Below are 25895 nucleotides of genomic sequence, written 5' to 3'. Positions count from 1 at the left end.
AGCTGAAGGCAGAGGCTTTAACCCACTGAGCCACCCAGGCACCCTGACATTGGTGCAAATTTGTCTAAGACATAGTATTCATATTTACAATTTAAAAAGAAATTTAATATACCCAGATAAAAATTACTACCATTTGGTAAATTTCTTTATATGTCTTATCTCAAAATACACCTAATTTTTAATGGTTGTGTTTTGTGATGCATCCCTGCTGGGAAAAAAAAAATCAGTTCCTATGTTTAAAAGGGCTTTTTATTAGTTAAGTATGATTGTTCCACATAAGCAAAATTTTCTCCAGTCTTAAGATTTTTAGCTCAATATAGAGTTAAGCTCGGATTGGGTGAAAAATTACTTGGCTGAACATCTTCTTGGTAGGCCACCGACAGAATTTTCCTGTAAAACCTAGTTTCCAGGTAGCTTCAGAATTAAGAAAATTAAAATCAAGATGCTTGTAGTTCTTCCAAGGCATGGAGGACTATCTGCTGCCCATATGACCTGTGGTAAATTGCGTGTATCTGAGGAGTCTTTTTATGCTCAAGTTTCTAACCTGTGCCCAGGGCTGGGGGTGGGGTACATGTTCATGTAAGTTCATGTTGGGGGTTTGGCAGGAAGGGAGAAAAGGGAGAGATTTGCAGAGTATCATTTAACAGACTCATAAAACACTAGTTTTCTTTCTTCTTCTTTTTTTTTTAACTGGTTACATTCTCCACTGTAATTCTATAGCTCCCTGTGGCAGTGGTATCCTGTATTTTATAAAACGGATGCATTGATACTATTACCTTTCTAAAACTAAAATGTATATTAAGTGATACAGGAATATGAGAATTTGTATTCATATTTAAATTTTATTCAAACCTGTCTTATTAGTTTATCATTCTATAGGGGAAAAAAATGCTGCCCTAATATAAATTAAATATTCAGAATATGGACTCATCCAATAACTTAACTTCCTATAATTTCTTTCTATTTCATTTGTATTTCAAAATAGCATTCCCTGTGGCCTACATGAGATTTACAAAAAGAGAGACTGGTACAGTCATTTTAAGGTATTATTTTAAAGCAAGATGCACATTTGTTAAAAGACTGAATCATTCTGAACTCCTGATGAAACAGGCTTCTTCAGATTACTTTGGCCTTTCATCCTGGCATTGTAACAAGTCACTCATTTCTATGTTTGATACTGTCTCATGGAGGATACTCAAAGGATACAATCTGGCCAAAGTTATAACCTCCCAGATTATTTAAACCAAAAATTCTATGTATTCCACACTTGAATTTATACACTAATATGTAGAATGTGTTGAAAGGGATATTTTTCCTATTTAATCTACCTATTCTAAAGGCTATTAAAATTACCAATGGCACTTAAGTAAAGTTGTAGAGGATCTACACTAACATAGAGCGGAAAACAGCTCATCAACACTCTATGACTCATATATTACAAGGTTGGTAAGGCGGCACCTGGCTGGCCCCCTCAGTCAGCAAAGCATACAACGCTTGATCTTGGGGTTGTGGGTGTGAGATCCATATTTGGTGCAGAGCTCACTTTAAAATCTTTAAAATAATAATAATAATAATAATAATGACTACTAAGAAGTGAATGTCTCACTCCTTTAAATCTAATCTTGTCTACTTTGTCAAACTTTTTCTTACAGTTAGCATGCAACATCATGATTTTATTGTTTTCCTTATCTCTCCCAAACTTACAAAATTTATTCAAAAGCAAAACTCTTGGAGGTTTCTTGTTTAATAGAACTTGTTATTTTTTTTCTTAACTGTCCCATCTTTAGCCTTAACATTGATGTTTATTAATACAGCAACCCTTTAGAGTGACATAAAAAAATCCTATTCCACTGTCTCAAATGCCTTTTTACTTTCACCGGCTTCAGCAGCTTTTGTTTCCCCTGACAACCAAGAGCTAGTATTGTCATCTTAAGACTCAACCTTAGTACATTTAATATCTATTTTCAGATGCCTACTTTCTGTAACCTCTCTTTGATCAAAGATAAATGCCTTAAAACTCCAGCTTCCAGGTGGCATCAGTAAATATTTTATAACCTAATTTAACATGGAAAGAAGGCTCTTGGTTCTTTTTTGACAAAAAAAAAAAAAAAAAAAAAAGACACTTTATCTTTCATTTTTAATTCAGGCAAACTTTTTTTGAATGCGTTCACAGTGCTTTGAAAATTTTACTTAGGGTTATAAAATACATGTATTTCAAAGAGGCTCAATAGTTTGAAAACTAGTTAAGGTGGTCTTTTGGAAAAGAGCTGAAAATTATTGTTCCTATTTGGTAGCCTAAACAACTGGGAAAAAAATGAATACACAGAAGTTTTAAGAGACAGGGAAAAAAATCACAGTTCTAAGTAATTAATGGACACCACCAAATGGGGAAGCTATATATTTGCCTAAATTTGAACACAGGACAAAAAGACACTTGAGAAAAAAATTCATAATCAATTATATTTTTCTTTATTAAATGAACCTAAGGAAATAATATATACTCTTGTGGCATCTATAATATATAGAGATGTGATATTCAGGGTTCTGAATAAATAGGAGGAAAGGAAACATAAAAAAATAAGCACATGTTCTGGAGTTTATCCTAATCACTCAGCTCGAAAATGAGAAACTGCGATACACAGTTTGCTATAATTGTTCATGATAATAAAAAATTGTGCAATTCATTCACAAACATATCTATCACTTATAATCATGCCTTGCCCCAATAAAATATTTTTAAATACTGGAATTTACAAAACCATACCCAATGTGCGTGGATTCTGTCCTTCCTTCACCAGAGAACACACATCTTGCTGCCAATATGTCACCAAAACTCACATCTATTGGGTGCTCCACAGGGTAGAAAGCCTACCAAGAAGATAAACACATTGATTCATTAAAATTGCCAATAAAACCCAGAACTATGTGCTTTGATAACGTGAGGCCTGGATAGAGACGATGAAGACATGAACACACAGACACACAACTCACCAGCATGTTTACAAATGTTAAGAGAAACAGCCAAGCTGGAAGTTGTAAAAAAGGAGGTTATACACAGTTTGGATAAACAATAAATGTAGATTTAGAGATGTTAGGATTCTAGAGAAATTCATAAGGATTCTATAAGGGTTTCTAAGACTACTATCTGTTGATTACTATTTTTTTTTGGTCTCAAAATTAAACCAGTTTAATTGCTTGGAGGGGAAAGGTGGGGGAGGGATGGGGTGGTTGGTTTATGGGCATTGGGGAGGGTATGTGCTATGCTGAGTGCTGTGAATTGTGTAAGACAGATGATTCACAGACCTGTACCCCTGAAACAAATAATACATTATATATTTAAAAAAAAATTAAACCAGTTTCTACACACCTGTGGCAGCTGGGGACTCTGGCGTCCAATCAGTGCCCACTGTCCATTTCTTACTCTGTATCCACTGACTACCTTACCTGTAATGAACACGAATTGCAATCATGTAATGTCATGAAGTATTAGAAAAATAAAAGGCATCATTTGCTTTCCTTTTTCAAAATAAAATCTGAATATTGTCACAACCCAAAATGCTAGGTATTTTAATGAAAAAGATATGATGAAAAAACACACAATTTCAAGGTAGTATGCCAAAATCTTTCATTGAAACAGATTTAAAGTCAAATACAATTTACATTTTACATTTATAGTGTTAGCAAGCGGCAAGTCAAATATTTATAATTTAACCTGTAGGTTAAAGTTCTTACCTAAATGGTGAGTGTGAACTCTATAGGCAAAGACATGCATTGGATACTTTTTGTAATGGCACGAAATGTCAGAATTCACCACTGTTCAAAATGAAAACACAGAAAAAAGGGTCACTATCCAACTGGAAAATAACATTATTTTCATCTAAAAATATATACAGGTTATTCACAAGTGGCTAGGCGGCGGGGTGCGGGGGGGGGGGGGTTCCTATAAAGTAAACATGCACTCAGGTATGCAGCAGGTGTTAAGGCCTATTATGTGCCAGCCAGTTTACTAAGATGAGTTAATAACCTCTAGCCCTCACATTTAATTTCTTTCATAAACAAAATGCCTAGCGCCAAATAAGATGAAGCGAAAACATAGGCTTCATTTGCTACTTTTTTCTTTTCTTTTTAAGATTTTATTTATTTATTTGACAGAGAGGCAGGCAGAAAAGAGAGGGGAAAAAAAGCGGACTCCGCACGGAGCACAGAGCCCCGTGCGGGGCCCGATTCCAGATCCCTGAGATCATGACCTGAGCGAAGGCAGAGGCTTTAACCCACTGAGACACCCAGGTGCCCCTTCATTTGCTACTTTTATCATGACAATTTATGCAGTTGAAAAAACTTAACAACTGGCTGCAAACACTTAAGATAACTACATTGACAATACCTGTTGAGAAGGAACCACTTCATTTACTTCTCTTACAGTCGAAAACACTGTAGTTACTCAATAAATGTGTCTTTGATAGTAAAAATGAGACCATACTTGTCAATAACTTTACAAGAATCCCAGTAAAAACAAAGGAGTAATATTTAACATGGCATCTTCATCAGATGATTAGATACACTGCTAAATAATATTACACTTACTCTAATAGCTTTTTGTAAGTTTAGAAGAATCAGCTATTATTATCTCCATTTTACAAATAGGGAATTAAGCCCAGCATCTAAGTTCAAAGACTGAGCTGGTCTTGGGTTTGCTAGCCTCTTGACTTTGAAACTGATATTCTCTACAGTAGTTAATGTCACAGTACATGATGAGATTTGTCTTTGGCATCTAAAGGATGGATGACTGATTTGTAAAATACTCAAGATTTATTTTTGTATTTACATAACCTATTACCTACCTATGAGCCTCAGTCCTTAGCATCTCGTAAAAGAATGGATATAATAAACTACTGGCTTGGAATAGTAGAGAAATCTATTTAGAATCTAAGGATAATAAAGAACTGGTTTAGTTTTCAGGGCAATAGATCATTTCAAAATTTTATTTAAAAATACTGTAAATCCATTCATATAGGTTAAGTAAAGATAATGGTAAATACTAAAAGATAATTACCTTTCTCTCCCGGTGGAATAACAGTGTAAACAGACATCATAAGGTACATGCCAGCAATGAGAGGCTGTCTGCAGGAAACAGTAACATTTATATCAACTATCTGAAAGATCAAAACTATGGCCTTAGAAAAATAAGATATACTTTAATACACTGAACTATAATATATGATTCATATGAAAATGAAAACAATACAGAAAAAGAGGTAGGATATATTTTTTTTATTTAAATAACTTATTTTTTTGGACAAATAGCTAAAAATATTTATTGCCATAAATAATGTGGAAGGCAGTCTCTAATGGCTCCCGTGATGGTTAAGTGTCTCTGTCCACTATCTAAAGCATAGACCCCAGTAGTTTGGTCAAACATTGGGAGGTATTTTTTAGTTGTGACCAATATTTAAATTACTGACTTGGACTAAAGCAGATTACCATTCACAGTGTGGGTGGGTCTCTTAAGAGTAAAGCCTGAGGTCCCAGGAAGAGGAAAGAATTCTGCCTCCAGACTGCGTTGGACTCAAAACTCCACACTGACTCCTGCCAGAATTTCCAGCCTGCCTTGTAGACTGCAGACTTGCCAGACCCCACAACTGTGTAAGCCAATTCCTTGAAGTAAATCTCTCTCTTTCTTTCCCTTTGTGTGTGCGTGCATGCGTGTGTACATTCTATTGGTTCAGTTTCTCCAGAGAATTCTGGCTGATACAGCTCTCAGTAATTCCTAGCTCTGACATTCATGCCCTTGTCTAATCTTCTTCCCTTGGGCATGGGCTGGGCATAGTAACTGGACCTCGGGGTTGGTTATTCTTAAAAAAGAATAAGACAAAGCAATTTCACTTTTTTTTTCCCCCATAGGAGTCAGAGTATGAAGATTTGTGGCAACCCTTTTCTTCACCCATCAGATTTCTATATTCTTCACTAACTTCTGACATCAGGCTACAAGGCTGTGGTTTCCATCTTGCTTTTTCTTGCTGGCTGTGACGGAAGCCAATCACCACCATACTGTAAGCTGCCCTGTTTAGAGTCCACAAGGCAAGAAATGAAGGAGTCCTCCAGACAACAACCAACAAGGAACTGAATCCTGTCCATAGCTGTGTGAGTGATCTTGGAAGTGGCTCCCACCCCAGCGGAGCCCGGAGATGTTTCTGAAACCCTGGCTGAGCCCTTGATTGCAGCCTTTGTGTGAGTGAGACCAGCCACTGTCCCCGGCTAAGCTTGTGCCCAGAATATTTGTTGTTTTAAGCCACTAAGTTTAGGGTAATTTGTTATATAACAATAGACAATGAATACAGTGGATTTCCCACTTTCAGGTTCTCAAAGATCTTAAAGCTGTCACTTAGGTAGGGTAACTAGAAATACTTACGGCAGGCGTGTGAGGTGTAAAGACACACCAGAACAGTCTTTGTGATTATCTGAAAACACATGCAGACAAAGTACACACCTTAAATATGAAAATGTGAGAAGCAGATTTCAAACTACTAAATTTTACATGATTATAACTCAGTCCTAACACAAACTATGTTTTTGTTTGTATGGTGCTTTATAGTCTACAGAGTATTTTCTTATTCATGAATATATTTAATCTCCAGTGCATCAACGACAGCAACAACAAAGCTATCATTTCGAGCAGCCTGTGGTTTTTTTCTTGACTCCTCAAACTGACGAGTTACCTGCTTTCCCATAGCCGTACTAGATACTAGTCATAGCTCACAGAAGAAAGTTGTTGCTACTCTATGAATGATCTACACTGTTGAAACATCCAGGAAAGCTGATTAACTGGTTTGTTCCATGCTGGCTCCGAACAACTAGCTTCTCTACTTTTCAAAAATGGAAGTAGTCCATAATTTGACCATTCTAGATAGGACCATGTCTAGCATCTGTAATGTCTTTGATATATGTACAGGGATCACCTTGTTTGGTTTCTAGGCTTTGCCCATTCCTATCTTCTCAATAGAAACCTGATGGCAACATTCACCTCAACTTCAGTGGAAAGCCTCCCAATTTTTGCCAAAGACGCTTCAGAGACCTCTTACGAATCCTCTTCCTTATTCCTTTGCCTTCCCCAAGTAGAAAGAAGGTAAAAACTTAAATTACCCATCCAAATTTTTATCTTGTTGAACTTGCTGACCCTTCACCACAGAGACCATGAAGAGTAACTCAGAGACCATGAAGAGTAACTCATACTTACTCATTCCTTCTATTTCTGTGTATGCTAAATTTTTTGTACTTCACACTTATATTCTAAGTATTTATAAAACATCATATCTCAATTTTTTTAAAAGATTTTATTTATTTATTTGACAGAGAGATCACAAGTAGGCAGAGAGGCAGGCAGAGAGAGAGGGAAGCAGGCTCCCTGCTGAGCAGAGAGCCCGATGCGGGGCTCAATCCCAGGACCCTGAGAACATGACCTGAGCTGAAGGCAGTGGCTTAACCCACTGAGCCACCCAGGTGTCCCTCATATCTCAATTTTGAGAGTTTATTTTATTATAAATAACTAGTGTGTTTGTGCATGATGAACATATGTATCCTTGAAATCAAAAAGTGAACTATGCGAATAAATAGCAGCAGATGAATGGTTTTAAGGAAATTTTCTTTCAGCTGTAATTCTTATGAGAAAAACAAAGGTAGCTTTATACAGTAATATAAAATAACAGATAACCCAAGTAACAAGATATAGATTTTGATTTACCAGACCTAAGATTTAGAATGTATAACAAATCACATTTAGTGCTTTGAAAATAAAACACAAAGGAAATTTCTCAATTTAGTATTAAGCTTGGTTTTAACAGTGATAGTACAGAAATAAGTGGAATGATAAACATTTTATATTTCATCAGGTTTTTAAAAAAATATTTTATTTATTTGTTTGACAGAGGTCACAAGTAGGCAGAGAGGCAGAGAGAGAGAGAGGAAGCAGGCTCCCCACCGAGCAGAGAGCCTAACGCGGGGCTTGATCCCAGGACCCCAAGATCACGACCTGAGCCGAAGACAGAGGCTTTAACCCACTGAGCCACCCAGGCGCCCCAATCAGGTTGTTTTTTGTCATTTTAGCATTTTAGGAAGGGATCTTTATCCAATATCCTAAATCAAATTCCAGTGTGGTGCTATTTTCCTAGTAATTTCCAGTGAGTTGGGACACCTGCATGACACAGTTGGTTAAGTGTCTGACTTTTGATTTTGGCTCAGTTTGTGATCTCAGGGTTGTCATCTCAGAATCATGATCTCAGAGTTGTGAGATTGAGCCCCACCTCTGACTCCACATTCAGTGGTGGGCAGTCAAGTCAGCGTGGACGTGGAGTCTGCTTGAGATTTCTCTCTCCTTCTGCCTCTCCCACTTATGGGTGTACTCTCTCTAGCTCAGATAAATAAATAAATCTTTAAGAAAATGAAATAAAGTCTTAAGCGGGTTTTAAAGAGATGAGAAAATAATAATAACAAAAACAATACAAATTTATCTTAATTTTTGTATATGCTTTTAAATATAGAAAGGATAATTGAGCTGAAGGCAGAGGCTTTAACCCACTGAGCCACCCAGGCACCTCCACTGGAAGATTTTAAACAAAGTGACAGGATTATAGAAGGTGTTTATCTGGCACAGCACCTGGCACTTACAGATTACTAATTTACTGGATGTTAGGCTTTGTAATCTTTTATTTTAATTCACAATAAACCAGGAGAAAGTTTCTTCCCCCATACAATGTCTGTCCAAGCGAAAGGGCCAGTGTGCAATGAGAATTGCTTCTTGGTTTTACATTACATCTTTGCATTGGAAGAACCAAATGAATCTCATTTTGACATTCATTTTGGCTAATATTCTTAAGCATGACTTTAAAAAAATTAAATGGGAACAATTAATAGATGAATTAACATGTTTCATAAACTACTAAAGAAATGTATCATAAAAGATGAAATATCACCAAATTTAGAGTAGCAGGAATGTTACTAATAGTGACATGCCAGCTATCACCCATGACAATGCCTCCTCCTACCTAATGTTCCTGAGTACAATGGTCTCAATTGAGTGGCTTTCTACTCAGATTAAATCTCAAAAATAGGTCAGAAACTTATGTATGTTAGTAAATATGTCAAAATCTAATTTGAAGACTTCTTTTTAATAACCACACTTAGCAAAGTTTTCTCCAAATTAAATAACAGCCCTTGCTATGTAAATATTATATATTTGCTTCACTCTAGAGGGTTTTTTATTTTTATTTTTTTTAAAAGATATTATTTATTTATTTGACACATAGAGAGATCTCACAAGTAGGCAGAGAGGCAGGCAGAGAGAGAGAGAGGGAAGCAGGCTCCCTGCTGAGCTAAAAGGCCAATGTGGGGCTTGATCCCAAGACCCTGAGATCATGACCTGAGCTGAAGGCAGAGGCTTTAACCCCCTGAGCCACCCAGGCGCCCCTTCACTCTAGAGTTTTAAAAAGTGAGTCAGTCTCACCACTCACCCCATTGTAAAGACATAGCACAGGTTCTCCTTTGATCCCACGTTTATCAACTACATGCTATATCCTATTAAAAAAGTTGAGAATACCACACAATAATAGCTAAACCACTAAAAACTCATTTTAAGTTTTTATGAGATGATCAACACATTCTGGAAAAAAATATACTAAACTTCTGACTTAGGTATTACAATGATTTTAGGGAAGTCATTATAGGAATTTTAGACTCTCTATAGGTTTTTTTCTTATGTAATGTTAATCTTATATGGGTAGAGGGCTGGTGAATACGCATACAAGAATCCAAAGTAAAGGGGCACCTGGGTGGCTCAGTGGGTTAAGCCTCTGCCTTCAGCCCAGGTCATGATCTCAGGGTCCTGGGATTGAGCCCCGCATCAGGCTCTCCACTCAGTGGGGAGCCTGCTTCGCTCTCTCTGCCTGCTGCTCTGCCTACTTGTGATCTCTCTCCCTCTGTCAAATAAATAAATAAAATATTTTTTTACAAAAAGGAATCCAAAGTAAAAATGATGTCTGTTTTGTAAAAAGCTCAAAAAATTAAAAAAAAAATATGTAGAATGGATATTAGTTACAAGATCACTTAAAAACCACACTAGATAGAATTTCTGCGTCACTGCTGAAGGAATTTGTTTACATCAACTTTATCTGGTCAATTTGATCCACTGAATCAGCATGAAGTGAGGCATTTCTAAAAATTGTGCTGTGTGAGTATGTGGGTATGTGTGTAAGCATGCAGATATGATGCCTTAAATTATGGATAATACTTCAGATTATCATCACCATTTAATCACGGGATAACTCTGTGACTTTAAGAAATTCTGTTGGTAATCGATACACATTCTAACAATGACATTTTAAGCTGAACACAATTCTAGAAGTTATTGCCAAGTAAAGACAATACTTATAAAGCACATATATGCATTTTAGACATTATTAGAGTCAATTGTTCCACATATATTATTTCAAAGTCAAATTTTATTACTGTAAATGTTTGTGATCTCTTTTAGTACTACTTTTCACAGTTTGACCTGAAGAGCCCATGTGCCTGTATATACACATAGTGAGAAGCCCCAGAGAGAGCAACCTGAACTCCCTCAAACAAGGTGGGCCGGGGGCCTGGAGGGCTACTGGATCCACTGATACTCTTCTAGCATGTGGCAACTTTGGAGAGAAGCCTGTTTTAACCTAGTGTCTGGTATGAAGATTATGACCTTCTAACTCCCAGTGTGATCCTTGCCACAATGATGCATTATTATTTACATAACCTCTATTCTGGTCTTACTTCACATGAACTCAGAAACTTCAACTAGTTTTGCACATTTTACTGATGATTTTCAGTGTGCTCTGACTTTGTCTGCCCTTCTACTGTAACACAGTGCTTTAGCCACAAGATACAAAGCAAGGATACAAGTTACAAGATACAAGTAAGGATTGACTCATTTCAATTTACTCGGCTCTATATGAATCTGTCTCTAACACACATTGTCATAAAAATGAATGACAACTTAGAAGGTTTATTATCATTAAAAATACACGTCAATGCCTCTGCTAATATTTTGTCACATAAAACAAAAAAAAAAATGAAATCAGGACTGAGATAGTTAAGAAATGTATAGAAAATGAACTCAGAATACCAAATCATAAGCTAGCTGAAAAAGTTGGTCAGAAAGGCTGATTCTGGGGGCACCTGGGTGGCTCAGTGGATTAAAGCCTCTGCTTTCAGCTCAGGTCATGATCCCAGGGTCGTGGGATCGAGCCCCATATCGGGCTCTCTGCTCTGTGGAGAGCCTGCTTCCTCCTGTCTCTCTCTGCCTGCCTCTCTTGCCTACTTGTGATCTCTGTCAAATAAATAAATAAAATATTTAAAAAAAAAAAAAAGAAAAAAAAGAAAGGCTGATTCTGTGACTAGAATGAAAGTAAACAGGAGAGAGGAGAAGAGAGGAAACAGATGCAAAGGTTAACATAGGGCAGAAGACTAGAGCAATGGAATTCCACAGCTTAAAAAATAGATGGGAATGATAATGAATCAATAACTAAAATGGTCTGAAATTATAGGATTGAATTTGTCTGAAAGAAAGGTAGAATAGGAAGTGGATTCTTTCTCCAATTTGTATTTCCACATAAATGTTGTACATTTGTACATGTCCAATGTCAGATTTGCTGAGTGGAAAGTTTGAAAGTAATCTGTGTATTTTAATTACACAGTTAGTTGACCATAGGGCCTTAATAAGATCATCATCAGTTTCAGCTATGTGCTCACTGAGTGCCTTTGCTTAAAATGAGTAGGAGCTGGAAGGTTACCAATTTTAACACTTGGTAGATTAGTACTTGCGATCAATATTGATACCACTACGAAACTGCAGTCTATAAATGAGATAATCTATGTCAAGAATGGAGCACTCTAAATGGAGCACAGTAAAAATCCAATGCATCTTAGTTATTATTATTATTATTTTTTTAATTAAATTTATTTATTTTCAGCATAACAGTATTCATTATTTTTTCATCCCACCCAGTGCTCCATGCAATCTGTGCCCTCAATAATACCCACCACCTGGTACCCCACCAGGTGAAAACAAATTCTTTCTTTTTTAATTTTTAATTTTTTATAAACATATATTTTTATCCCCAGGGGTACAGGTCTGTGAATCGCCAGGTTTCTTTTTATTGGTAGATTCCAAGAATCTTCAACACATGAATATTTTCTTTTGAGAAACACATTTTCATAATCATAGGTCTGGAATTTCTTTAATTGAAGAAACTGGAAATTTTTCTTTAACTGAATTGTTTCTTTCATTGAAGAAACACAGAATTTCTTCATGTAATAACAGAGGGATAGAAGAAAAGAGGAAAGGAACATGGAAATGTTAAATGAGTAAAGAGATGATAAAAAAAAAAAGGAATTATAATTGAAAGAGACAATGGACCCCGGGAAACAATCTGAGGGATTCAGAGCGAAGGAGAGAGTAGAGGGGGTAACAGGGTGATGGGTATTCAGGAGGGCATGTGCTATGATGAGCACTGTGTGTTAAACTTAACTGATGAATCACTGAACATCCAAAAAAAAAAAAAAAAAAAAGGTCTGTTTCCTCTAGTAAAAAAACAACAACAAAAACAAAGAAACACTTCATATTGTAAAGAATTTTGTCCTAAGTAAAAAAAATAAATTAGGAACCAAAGTGAATTTTTAAAAAATGAAAGAAAGAAAAGAAATGTTATTTAATTTATTTTTTTTAAATTTTATTTATTTATTTGACAGAGAGCACAAGCAGGCAGAGAGGCAGGCAGAGAGAGAGAGAGGAGGAAGCAGGCTCCCCACTGAGCAGAGACCCCCATGCAGGGCTTGATCCCAGGACCCTGGGATCATGACCTGAGCTGAAGGCGGAGGCTTTAACCTATTGAGCCACCCAGGCGCCCCAAGAAATGGTATTTTAAAGATACCATACAAAACAGGGATACTCTCAAAGTGGTTACAGAAATGCTGATTCAGAAGGGTGTGCACTGGGTAGATAAAGAACAGAGTCACCAGTGAAATACAGAAATATTAGTAAGACGTAAATAGCAAGGTCTGGCTAAAATGAAATTTTTGGATTGGGTACCACATGATCATGAAAGAGTTGATAATGCATTGTCTTAAGGTCCCTCCCCAACTTTTAGTAATAAAGTTCTCTTTGACCAGACCCAAGACAATATACTTCTTTCTGAGATCTAGACTAGAGGTCAGTTCAACAGGATTCCTTGTTTGTAGAAGAAAGAGTGAGGCCTTTTTATACTGATTCTGAAATTGTTGTTTATTCTACTTTTGCTCACTTATCCTGAACAACTATCTTCGTGCAAAAATCATGACAGCTGTTCCTTCCAGGTAGCTTCATTTATTTTATTTTAGTTTTCTTATCCCAAAGTAAATTATTCTCTTCTTTATTGGATTGGGCTATAGGTTCACTCTTTCTCTAAGGTACACTGGTGAATTCTTGACCCTTAGCTATTAATGTTCTGTGCTTACTGAGGACTGAACCCCAGACATCCCTGATAAAGAGATCTTTCATGATTGCTGTTCTCGTTTAGTAACACATAATTGTACACTAATGGATTTCAAGATGTGGAGATGAAACTTTATCACTAGGTAGGTATCAGGTGACATTGGGACTAATTTCATTATATGTCACTATATTCCATTATAATGTCACATGTAGGTATTAGGAGCTTTTGTAATGGTGAAGACATTAAAGTGGAAAAGTTAAAAAAATTATTTTTAAAAAAATATAAAGTCAGAAAGTCTAATAATGTCTCAGAAGCATAGGACTATAATGTAGTACCAGGAGTTGAGTGGCAAGACTTCTAGAAGTAGACTGATAATGGCAGAAACAAGTATTTCCAGACACTGGATGAGGCTTGACAATAGCATTCAATCAGAATCTAATCTTGAGCCAGATGAAAACTGGACGACCACTCCACAAGGATCTCAAGTTTGAGTTTTTTGAGAAATTGCTCTCCTCTGCCGAGGCAGAGATGTATAACCCATAGCATGGTATTTTATCAAATATATAGACTCAGAATTTCAGAACTGAAAGGGATGCAGAAGATGAGGGAGTTCAATTCTTACACGTTATAGACTGGGGGAAAGAAGCTACTGGGATTAAGAGTGTTGGCTAAAATAATTCAGCTAACTGGGACGCACCTGGGTATCAAAACTGATTCTCCTATGCTAATATTTACTAAACATTTCTCACTTTAAAGAAAAAGAGTTCCATTTCTGAAACACTTCCAAGGCATTTTATCTATGAAATATCCTCAAGCTAAGATAAAGGAATTAAGCAAGAATGGATAAGTGGTACTTAAGGACTCCACTTATGCAGGAAGTTCATTCTCTTAATGGGAGGTGAATGCATGGGATGGAAGAATATCCATTCCAAACTATTTAGCTTGCTTTTCTAATAATAGCTTGTCGTTCCTGCTTGGATACAGGGCTAAGTAGTAAAGTAACTATGTGGAATAATGCATGATAATAACCTATTAGATGGTAGGTCCTTGGAAGACTGCAGGTCTCTCCTAATCTTTCCCTCTGGAGAGAGCCTTCTACACTTCATGAGCTCAGCTTGTCCTGGTGGTTTCCTGCTTCAATAAAAAACAGGTTAACCATCGATCCTAGGGGAACCAGTGTATTGTTACAAGCTACATCCCACTAATTGGAAAAGTCCTTCAGAAAGACAGTCGTAGAGTGGATTTCAATTCACTGCACTCTCTTAGGAAGGTAAAGGAGAAAGCATGCACGCTATCTACTATTCCAGCCACAGTTTTGGATAATGGATCCTTTCCTTATGGAAGCATGCCTGGAACCATTGCCAAATCTTATGAAAAGCAAAGAAATAACATGTTTAATGATAAAAACATAGTTCACGAAGTTTGTAAGCAAGTAGTCAACGGTATCATACTCTTCCACCCTTTAAGAGTGTTCTGAACATAAGTTAAAGGCCACCTTCCTGAATTTCTCACTGTCTAGAAAAAAAATGAATCAAGGAAATCAGAGGACACACACCAATAATTTTGCAAAAATGTACATAGATAGTGTAATAACTATTTTGCCCATGAAGCTGGTTTGATCGTCACCTTATGGTTCTTTGTTCTAAATGATATTAAGGGGACGGATGAGATTTTGCTGAGATTATGTCATGGCACCCAAGGTGACCAAGAATGGGTGATGACTTGGGGATTCGTTTCTAAAGTTAGGGAATTTTCATGTAGTCAAAATCACTTGGAAAATCCCTTAGGAGATTGGAGAGTGCGGTCTCTTAATAGATACAACACAGCATTGTTGTTTCCTTCACCTTGGAACAGACTGCTGTCAGTTTCATCATTTGGGCCACATTGTTTAAAAAAAAAAGTTATTTCTACACAGCTGGACTGTATAGTTATATAAAAAAAGGTTATTTCTGTACATTTGAAATGCTGCAGCAAATGAGCTGGAAACAAGCACAAGAGGCAAATAGGAAAGAGTAGAGGGAACAGCAGACCGGGGTCTTGCGCTCGCTTTGGTTTTAACGAAGCTAATACACAGCTCCTTTGTTGTTGTCTTTGTTTTTGTTTTAGTACCACCCGTACTATAAATGCAGGTCTTTTTTTTTTTTTTTAAGATTTTATTTATTTATTTAATAGAGAGAGAGAGATCACAAGTAGGCAGAGAGAGAGGAGGAAGAAGGCTCTCTGATGACCAGAGAGCCGGATTCGGGGCTCGATCCCAGGACCCTGAGTCCATGACCTAAGCTGAAGGCAGAGGCTTAACCCACTGAGCCACCCAGGTGCCCCTATAAATGCAGGCTTAAAGTCACTTGACAGTATTCAGTAAAAAGATGATCCTCCAAATTAAACAGAAAATGCATACCTGGAATTCTAGAGAATTCTGGAGTTTCTTCAAAACAAAATTCAAGTCACCAAATGCCCCCTAGAGAACTCATGCTTCTTTGAAATCCTAATCTCAGAATATCAGGACTCTCCAGTTACAGACACACTGATATAAAATAATCTCCACTCAAAAAGCGCTAACACCTTGAGCAGTCATGGCAAATGTCTATCTGTTTAGCAGAAATCAGTGAAATAGGGGCACTGCTGATGCAGACACAATCCGCACAGAGGTTTTCCTGGAGGCTGTTGAAAGCTGGCTTAACAGACACGCCTCAGTGTTAAATAAACGAGAAAAAAAAAAAAAGCCTGCCTTCAAAAAAGAATTCCTTTTGAAGCTGTCACCATAGCGAGTTAGCCTCTTTTGATTTCGTATTCACTGCTATGGGACTAGAAATTACTGGCTTCCATTTGTCCTGTGGCAAGGAAGAGAAAATGCATTTATCCATCTTGCAAGAAGACGACTTTCACAAATGATGGCCTGTTCTGTTCCCAAAAGAGATCAAATGGAAGGCAGGCAGGCAGACTCACCAACGTGCTTTTATAATTCCTCTGTGTGTATAGGATGTTATGGCATGACTAATGTCAGAGCACCTTACTGTTTCCATCCCTGATGAAAGCCAAAAAAATAACAATAAAAAATAAAAAATCTACAGTAAAGTTTAGGGTTTAACACGATTCTTCTCTGAGAATTATGAATCATTTCCAGAATCATATTTCTAAGGAAGTAAAATTAAAAGACAAAACCCAACAATCCTAGGTAAAGAGTATTTTTTTTAAATAGCAGTGAGTTTTTAAATTATTGATTGGTTCCTGAACTTTCTATTGAACTATAATATACAGAAAAATGCACAAATCAGAAGGCACAGCTTCAGGAATTCAAAAGACCTAATAAACCCTTGTAAACAACACCCATATTAAGAGGCAAAACCCCCCATTTGTGTCCCATTCCTGAGGCATTAAGTTTTAAAACTTTATGTTATGGATATGCTATATGCAAACATTTTTTTGTCTTTCTGGAATTGTCTTTTAGCTAAAACCAAGCACATTTAACTAGTTGTCCACAAGCTTCAGGGGCTTTGGTTGGACTATTTAAAATATCACACCTGGTTACTAAGAAATATTTTTTCCTCTTTCTCTCAGGGAAAGTCCTTCAACTTCTTTACTGTATCTGTTTTTTAATATATATTCACTTTAAAAATGATCATTTAAATTTTCTTCTGCATTCTTCCAATTATTGTCTGTTCTCCCCACCGAGGGCTGACTGTACCTGCAAAAGTCTAGGAGGCACACAGAAAATATTAGATAAAATAAATAATGAAATGAAAAGGGACTTTAAGATTTTTATCCAAAGATGCTGTTTTACTTATTTTTATTTATTATTATTATTTTTTACTTTTTAAAAAGGTTTTACTTATTAATTTAAGAGAGACAGAGATAGTGAGAGACAGCACTATGGGAGGTGGGGTGGAGGGAGGGGGAAAAGCAGACTCCCCACTGAGTAGGGAGCCTGACCGAAGGTCAAGTCCAGTACCCCGGGATCATGATCTGAGCCCAAAGCAGATGCTAAATGGACGAGGTGTCTCAGAGATACTCTTTTAAATTCAATTTGAAACATAAAGTTAAAATTGTTTCTCATATAAAATGCTCCATTATGAATTTCTGAATCATTTTGAGAGTATTTTTTTAATATATATAAAAGGTTAACCTTTCACTCCTGTTGGAATTCTCAACTCCTTTGTGCAACATATTCTCCCCCCCAACCCCCGCCTTTTATTTAGCTCAAACCTCTAATTGCTCAGGAATGATAAACAAAAAGAGGCAACACTATCCTACTTTGTTCTGAAAACAGGAAGTTTATATTCTGCAAAAGCAGTAATTCAACTACAATATATGCCTTTGAAGCTCAATCTAAAATCAGTGGCTACATTTTCCACCCAACTGTCTTCATCAGCTTAAAATACTATTGTATGTTGTGCTTGGTTCTTCAATGAAAAAATTAATCTGAAGTATCTAATTTACATATAATTATGCATGCAAGTAGTCCGTGGTATTAACTAGGGAATACACTTAGAACATTATAGCCCATATATTTGATTTAGCATTAATTTTCAGTCATTCAATATGTTTATGTTGAGATGTGACTAAAGTAACATTTATAAAGCACTGTAGAGTTAAGAGGTGGTGTATAAGTACTAAGTATCACTTCTAATTAAGAAAAAACACTGAACCCTTCGGTGACCCAAATTATCTCTCAAAATTCCCTCAGTCCTTAAGCAAGTCTTTTCACTGTAATATCAAGTGTTAGGGTAGAAGGGACGCTGGTTACTGACCAGATTTTATTTTCCTTTTAGTTATTTCTAGGTGGTATGTTACACCTAAGTTGGGGAAACAAGAATAAGAAAGACTTGCAAAAAAAAAAAAAAAAGAGGCTAGGGAAGTGTGGAGAGGAGAAATATTCCTATAATAAGAAAAACTCTTGAAAGTTTTCAAAGAGAGAGAAAATAAGAATTAATAGGTAATGAAAAGAAATGGAGAGCAAGATGAAGGGTTTCCAAATTGGATAAAAAGGGGAGTAATGTTTCTGCTGGCAGAAAGAGGGAGTTTTGTGGGGTCTCTTTCAGGTCTAGAGAATTATATTTTTCTTTCTTATTTTATTCTTCTTTATTTTATTTTATTCTTCTTTTTCTTTCTTTTTTTTTTTTAAGATTTTATTTATTTATTCGACAGAGAGAGATCACAAGTAGGCAGAGAGGCAGGCAGAGAGAGAGGGAGGATCAGGCTCCCTACCAAGGAGAGAGCCAGGTGCGGGGCTCGATCCCAGGACCCTGGGATCATGACCTGAGCCGAAGGCAGCGGCTTTAACCCTCTGAGCCACCCAGGCACCCCTGAATTATATTTTTCTAACAATATTTTGTAAATATCACTAAATACTATAATTGAATCATTTTTATCAAATGCTTTTTGGTCATGCATTTATTTAGGGTTATCTTTTCCATTTTACGAGTAAGACAGTCAACTAATATTCAAGGGAATTAATAGTAAATGGGAAATGGAAGGTGCAAATCCTAGCATATCTCTTTACAAACTTCTACCATTTGCCAGAATTCCTAGGACACAGTGAGCAAACATAAACGTGGAAGGCAATGAAGGAGAGCCGTGAGGGACAGGGTGAAGGGTAGGAAACCTGCTGGAATATGTATGAAATATGTGAAAAATGCCTTGAAGCACATCTGGACCCTGAACTAGATGTCAAAGAAACTTAATTGCATCTTCTCATTTTTATGTGAGCTGATGGGCAAGTAACTTTATTCCTCCTCTCAATTTCTTTCAGTTAAAAAATGAAATGTTATCTGCTATTAATTTAAAGGGAATTAATTAGTTGAGACTATGGAGCCGTGACCGACTTCAAAAGAGGAGTTAGTAATTATAAGTGATTACAAAAGCATGAGTTGCAAAGGAATAAATGAAGGTAAAGCATAAGGTTTTCTTGAAAAACAACTAGAAAATAAATTCGAAATGCGACAAAACTAAATGGTATTAGGGGACGTTCTTTTTTCCTAAAAAAGACATCACTTAAACTGAATATTATATTGCTTAATGTTAAGTTGCTTTTAAAACAGAGATACAAAACACATTTTAGAGATAAAAAACATTCTTTAAAAAACACATTTTAGTGGGATGCCTGGGTAGCTCCGTCGGTTAAGCCACTGCCTTAAGGCCCTGGTCATGATCCCAGGGTCCTGGGATCAAGTCCCGCATCGAGCTCCTTGATTGGCAGAGAGCCTGCTTCTCTCTCCACCTCTGCCTGCCACTCTGTCTGCTTGTGCGCTTGCACACTGTCTCTCTCTCAATCTGGCAAATAAATAAATAAATAAATAAAATCTTAAAAAATATATAAAAAACACATTTTTACAGACAAAAACATTTTTTAAAAAACACATTTTAGAGATTAAAAAACATTTTAAAGGTATATGAATATAGCCTTTAAAAAAGAAATAATACTACAGTGCTTTATAGGTCTTCTCATAACCAAATGAATGAAAATGTAATTCCTGATCTTTTATGGCTATATTTAGGTATAAAAACAAACAGGTGTCCCATGGAATGAATGAGATGAATAAGGATCATTAGTTTTCCATACTGAGGATGATTAACAAAGTTGAGATGCAGGAAGCTGGGGAATCAAGGAGCTCACATTTATGCGAAGAGATCGGCAAGAGCAAAAAAATATTGCAGGATAATGGGCTGCTTTTGGATCATTGGGGAGGTACTGAATAGACCTAAAATCATGCCCATGACTCACATCAAGCTGCTTGTGTATAATGAAGGGTAGACAAGAACATGAAGAACACCCGATTACAATTCTTCTGAAATCAATGGGATGATCAAGCGACCTGATATAGAAATATCCCTGCTTGATAAGGGAAGTCAAGTACTTCATACATCAGGATGAAAAGGCATAAATAAGATGAGGTAAACGGCTCCATCTTTATACATGTTTATTCTGTTGTGCGTGAATGAGTTCATCCCTCCCAGTTCCTGGTGGTTCACTGTTTGTTTCATATAGTCAGGAAATGAACTTTGGCTCCTATACAAACTAGAAATCCAATGCAAATTAAATTTTTCTGGTTTTTAATAGCATTGGAATAGCAGCTATATCACCTTAGGCAAATCACTTAACCTTTCTGAGTATCGATCCCCCATTTCTGTAAAATGGAGAGGTTGGGCCGGATGAGCCCTTCTGGCACCCTGTTTCTTACCTGATCATGCTGGAGACTCAGTCTCTGGAGTTAGAAACAAGTACTTTAAAAACACGTTAGTACACAACACAGAAGACCTATGGTTTTTACTCCTTTCCTCTCAGAAGAAAAGAAAAGAAAGTTATGATTTTCTTTTTAACAATGCCTTCTCAGCCGTATTTCCATCTCTGCATCTGCAGAAGTCTAAGAGACTACAGAATTTTGTGCAGTTGGAATGTCACCTGCTTGTCAATCATTTCTCTCTTGGAATTGGTTTCATGGTCTCTGCCTTCCTCTCACGCTCTAGTCCCTCTCAGTCCATATATTCCACTTAAAAATAAAAATGTAAAAAACGGGGAGGATATAACTTATTTTTGCTCACCCTTCAAATAATTTCATCTAGATTAAGTGTAAAGAAGGAACATTTGCATAACTATATATAGAAAGGGGGATCTCCAAGAAAGTCCTCTCTGCATTGTAAGTGGCTTCTACTATTACAACTCCTTGAAATCCAAACACCAGATTTTATGAAAAAGTTAAGAATAAACTCTTCTTCAAATTTCTAAGTGAAATCAAGAAAGTGCTAGAATACCAGGCAGTAATTAAATGCATTTTCTTCTTTCAAAGCTTCCCCTTTCTTAAGAGAATTGAGATTTAATTATACTTATTTTGGTAAGTGCAAATTATTCTACTCATGTCCCAAGCCCCAGGAGATTGCCCTGACACACCCGTAGTATAGGGGGAAAAATGTAGAAGTAACTTCAATTCTTACAAGAAAATCTGAGCCTCAGTTTTTAAACGTTAGTTCGCATCAAAATAAACTGGGCAACTCATTAAATCAGAATTCTGGGCTTACTGATACACTAGTAACATATTGTTTCTGGGGAAAAATATTCACATGTGTGTACATATGGATTTAATATAGTTTTCATTAATATATATGATGTGTAGCACATAATAAATAATAAAATATATACTATTCTTTGCTGTAAATTCCCTATTACCAGTTCAAGGTCACAGAATTCTTTCCTTAGTTTTTTCCTGAACTTTTCCATAGCCAATGGATGGTTTTAATGGATGAGTGAGTAATTCAGACAAGAATGTTTGCTGATGGGGTGCCTGGGTGGCTCAGTGGGTTAAAGCCTCTGCCTTCAGCTCAGGTCATGATCCCAGGGTCCTGGGATTGAGCCCCGCATTGGGCTCTCTGCTCAGCGGGGAGCCTGCTTACCCCCTTTCTTTCCGCCTGCCTCTCTGCCTACTTGTGATCTCTCTCTGTCAAATAAATAAATAAAATCTTAAAAAAAAAAATTAAAAAAAGAATGTATGCTGATGTTCTCATTTATTGAAACAACAAAGATACATGTTGTCAATGCATCTGCTTGTCAATAAAGTGGGCAAAGTCTTTGCTGCACTGGTTAAGAGTTCTAATATTGTAAAGATATTTCCTCAAATTTTTAGACTATTCACAATAATCTGCCTAACACTTTTTCCATAATTTTCTCTCTCTCTCTTTAAAAAGATTTATTTATTTATTTTAGAGGGAGAGAGAGAGAGAGAGAGAGAGAGAACAAGTGAGAAGTGAGAGAGAAGTGAGAGAGAGAGAGAACAAGTGAGAAGAGCAGGGGAGGGAGAGAGAGAATCTCAAGTGGACTCCATGCTGAGTGTGGAGCCCATGCTGGGAGCTTGATCTCACAACCCTGAGATCACAAGCTGAGCTGCAACCAACAGTCAGAAGCTTAAAGGACGGCACCACCCAGGTATCCCTCCATTGTTTTCTTAAATCTAAACAACCTGTGGTTGATTCCAAGCCATGGATGGGACATTGCGGAACCCTGGGCTAGGGAGAGATGAGCGGTTAAACACTATTTTAGAATATTCCCACTCTGTGGATGCAAGAGAAATAATGGCTTAATTATGCCCAAGAGCAGAATTAATAAGATGTAGTAAAATAATTAGGAAGTGATAATTTTTGAGTAACTATTGCCTTCATTTTTAGGGATGGTTATAATCAGCAGACAACTCAAAAAACATCCGAAAATTAACACCTGGGTCCTGTGCGTCAGCATGAGCCTGCTCTAACCCACCAGCGCCTCACCTCTACTTTTTGTGCATCTGACTCAGTACCTGGTTGGAACCAGGAATTTTCACTTCAAAAAGCACCCCAAGGAGATTCTGGCTCAGGTATTCCTTAGATTAAATTCTGAGAAACCCTGACTTCTCAGGATTTAGGAAAAAGAGTATGTACTTTAGAGGTAATTCTATTAAGACCCTCCAGCTAATTCCAATCCTTTTAATGAAATAATAAGAGAAGCTGTTTATTTAAGTAAACAATGGGCAAAATTTTTCAAGTGTGAAAACATCTAGTGGAGGTAAGGATATGAGGCTCGCTCGTTCGCTTGGATTGTAAATGGGAAAAACTGTTTTGTTGGGTAATTTGGTGGAATCTGTTAAGGCTTTAACACCACACGACCCAAAAACCCCATTTCTAGAAATCTACCCTGCAGGAGCAACACATCGTTACTTAAAACACTGCTTACATTAAAGTTCACTGCGGCATCACTCATGATAGCAAAAAGCTCAGAACTTAAATGTCTTGAGTAGGGAACGGGATATATAAATTTTAGTATATCTGCACAACAGAATACTAGGCAGCTATTATAAATAATGGAAGAGCTTTACATGGTCTGCCTTAGAAATATACCCAGGGTACATCGTTAAATTAAAGACAACAGCAGATGCAGCTCTGTGAAGAGAGAGGTCTGATTTTTGCCCCAAAAAGAAAAAGTGCATAGATACACATCTGGGGTTTCTGTGTTTATACAGAGAGGTTAGTTAGGATAAGCATGTGAAAAGTAGGCAGATATAAATGATAGTTACCTGGAGGTAGGAGTCCAGGGACAGAGGGGGATAGAAATGAAAAGGGTATCATACACATGTAATCTATATAGATTTTCTTCAGCAGTTTCACTGAGGTGTAATTCACATAACATACAATTTACCCCTTTAAAGTGTGTAAGTCTTTGGTTTTTAGCACATTGAGATGTGTAACTGTCACCTCATATTACAGGTTTTTGAATCGTAAGGTGTGGTGAGTGATTTTTTTTTTACTGTGTGTGTGTTTTTTTTTAAGGTTTTTCTGTATTTTCCAAAAGATGAAAAGTAAAGTTTGGCGGGGGGGGGGGGGGTTATTTTAATGGGAAAGTATTCAGATATATCCAGAGTCCTCACACCCTTGTTTTTATTTTAACTGAGAACTCAAGTGTTAGAGAATAGGTTCCTTTGTTCTAATAGAAGTATCTGCAATTCTAAAGTCTGAAAAGCTCTGGAATCCTAAGGTTTTTTTTTTTAAATAGTGTTTGGCAGCAAAATTTGGTCTAAACGGATGTGATGCTATTTATGGTCTTCATTTATCCCTTGTAGAGTAACTATTTGAACATTTTTCTATAGGAATACAAGCATATATGATTAGGGATGGTGTCCCAGACTCCCAAAGGTGATATAATGATTTATGTGTCCCAATTCCTTTCTATCAGATTTAAAGTTCTTACTTCCAAGCCGCATCTATCCCACAGCACTTGAGTAACTTTGTGGCCTGATATCAAAAATAATAAAGAAATAAAAAAAATTGGAGTCAGAGAGGGAAGAAAGGAGACTTGAAGAGTGGCATGGGTATCAAGTCTTGGGAGAAAAGAGGGAAATGATGTAAAGTGTACCCTTCCTGGAACCACATTTCTGTATGTGTTGAGGATATGTCTGTTTAAGCAGGGCTGCTGTCCCTGTGTTGAGAACCCTGGAAAGAAAGACCATGGTGAGAACTAACCTCATACTAACCATATATATATATATGTGTATATATATATATGTATACATATATATATATTAAAGATTTTACTTATTTGAGAGAGAGCACAGCATGAATGGGGTAGGGGGGCAGTGGAAGAGGGAAAAGCAGACTCCCCACTGAGGAGGGAGCCTGACCTGGGGCTGGATCTCAGGACCCTGAGATCATAACAGGATTCAAAAGGCAGATGCTTAACCAACTGAGCCACCCAGGTGCCCCTAAGCTCCTATATTGTGGAAGGGGATTAGGCTTGTTGGACTAGGTGCACATCAGGGTCCTATTCAGAGAAGGCAAGGCTGTGTGCTAGTAATGTGATGTCTAGGTCTCTCTGTCCACGTAGAGAGGCTCATGGCTTTTAGGCAGCTCCCTGAGGCAGGGGAACAGTAACACTGTCCACATGTGCAATTTCAGAAGAGGTTCTTCTTTTTTTTTTTTAATTTATTTTTTTAATTAACATATAATGTATTATTAGCCCCACGGGTACAGGTCTATGAATCGTCAGGCTTACACATTTCACAGCACTCACCATAGCACATACCCTCCCCATTGTCCATAACCTCACCACCTTCTCCCTACCCCCTCCCCCTGGCAACCCTCAGTTTGATTTGTGAGATTAAGAGTCTCTTATGGTTTGTCTCCCTCCCGATCCCATCTTGTTTCATTGATTCTTTTCCGGCCCCCCAAACCCCCCATGTTGCATCTCCACTTCCTCATATCAGGGAGATTCAGAGGAGGTTCTTAAATATGGAAAGTAATCCAGAATGTTAGAAAATACATGGATTTAAACATGCCACCCACAGTAACCCTCACTTTGCAGAGGAGTAAAAGCACATGAGATGTATCTTCCTAGAGAGCATGCAGGAGGAAGCTGCTGGGAGGGGTTTAGAGAAAACACCAGAGGAAGCGGTGGGCCATGACCTTCCCCGCAATTTCCCCCCATCTCAGCTCTCTCCGCAATCAGGTATCAGGGAGTCAAGAGCACTCTCATGCTTCCACTAAAGTCAGAGTGGTCTGCTTTATACTGGAATGAAGTAATTTTAAGTGCAGCTGCCCTGCCACTGATCTATCTTCCATCTTGTTAAAAAATGCATTAGCAAGGGATTTTCCTGGGCTCACAATTTCAAAGCTTTTTGCAATAGCTAGCTTCCTGGCAGTAGTCTCGTTAAGAGGCAGAGACGCGGCAGAAGTCACAGTGGAATTAGAATGCCTCCAGAGCTTTCTGTGTTCCCTTCTGCCTGCCATTGTTTCCACTCTCTCGTGCTCATCCTTACAGTCCCTACAGCAGTGGTGAGCCAGGAACCTCCCATGCCTATATGGGTGAGTGTGGGGTGTACGCACTTGAACTCACACCCTGTGTCTAGTAACGCCCACCTCCCTGGAAGGAAGCTGTTCAGAAGCTAC

The 25895-nt window shown here is 37.3% G+C and overlaps 1 protein-coding gene across 19 annotated transcripts in view; it reads right to left on the bottom strand.

The window, feature by feature from the left end:
- Window positions 1-25895, bottom strand: part of PAM (peptidylglycine alpha-amidating monooxygenase) — a 155173-nt gene that overhangs the window by 61189 nt on the left and 68089 nt on the right. For all 19 annotated transcript variants that reach the window (XM_059418296.1, XM_059418297.1, XM_059418298.1 and 16 more), the window contains exons 7-11: window positions 6410-6458; window positions 5054-5121; window positions 3733-3813; window positions 3368-3444; window positions 2765-2868 (exon numbers count right to left, since the gene is read on the bottom strand). In XM_059418296.1, the coding sequence (XP_059274279.1) occupies window positions 2765-2868; window positions 3368-3444; window positions 3733-3813; window positions 5054-5121; window positions 6410-6458 (379 nt within the window). The remainder of the gene's footprint in view (window positions 1-2764; window positions 2869-3367; window positions 3445-3732; window positions 3814-5053; window positions 5122-6409; window positions 6459-25895) is intronic.

The sequence above is a fragment of the Mustela nigripes genome, chromosome 12 (assembly GCF_022355385.1).
Source record: "Mustela nigripes isolate SB6536 chromosome 12, MUSNIG.SB6536, whole genome shotgun sequence".
NCBI classification, from domain to species: domain Eukaryota; kingdom Metazoa; phylum Chordata; class Mammalia; order Carnivora; family Mustelidae; genus Mustela; species Mustela nigripes.
The sequence above is the reverse complement of the archived record's forward strand: the minus strand, read 5'-3'. Positions and strand labels throughout refer to the sequence as shown.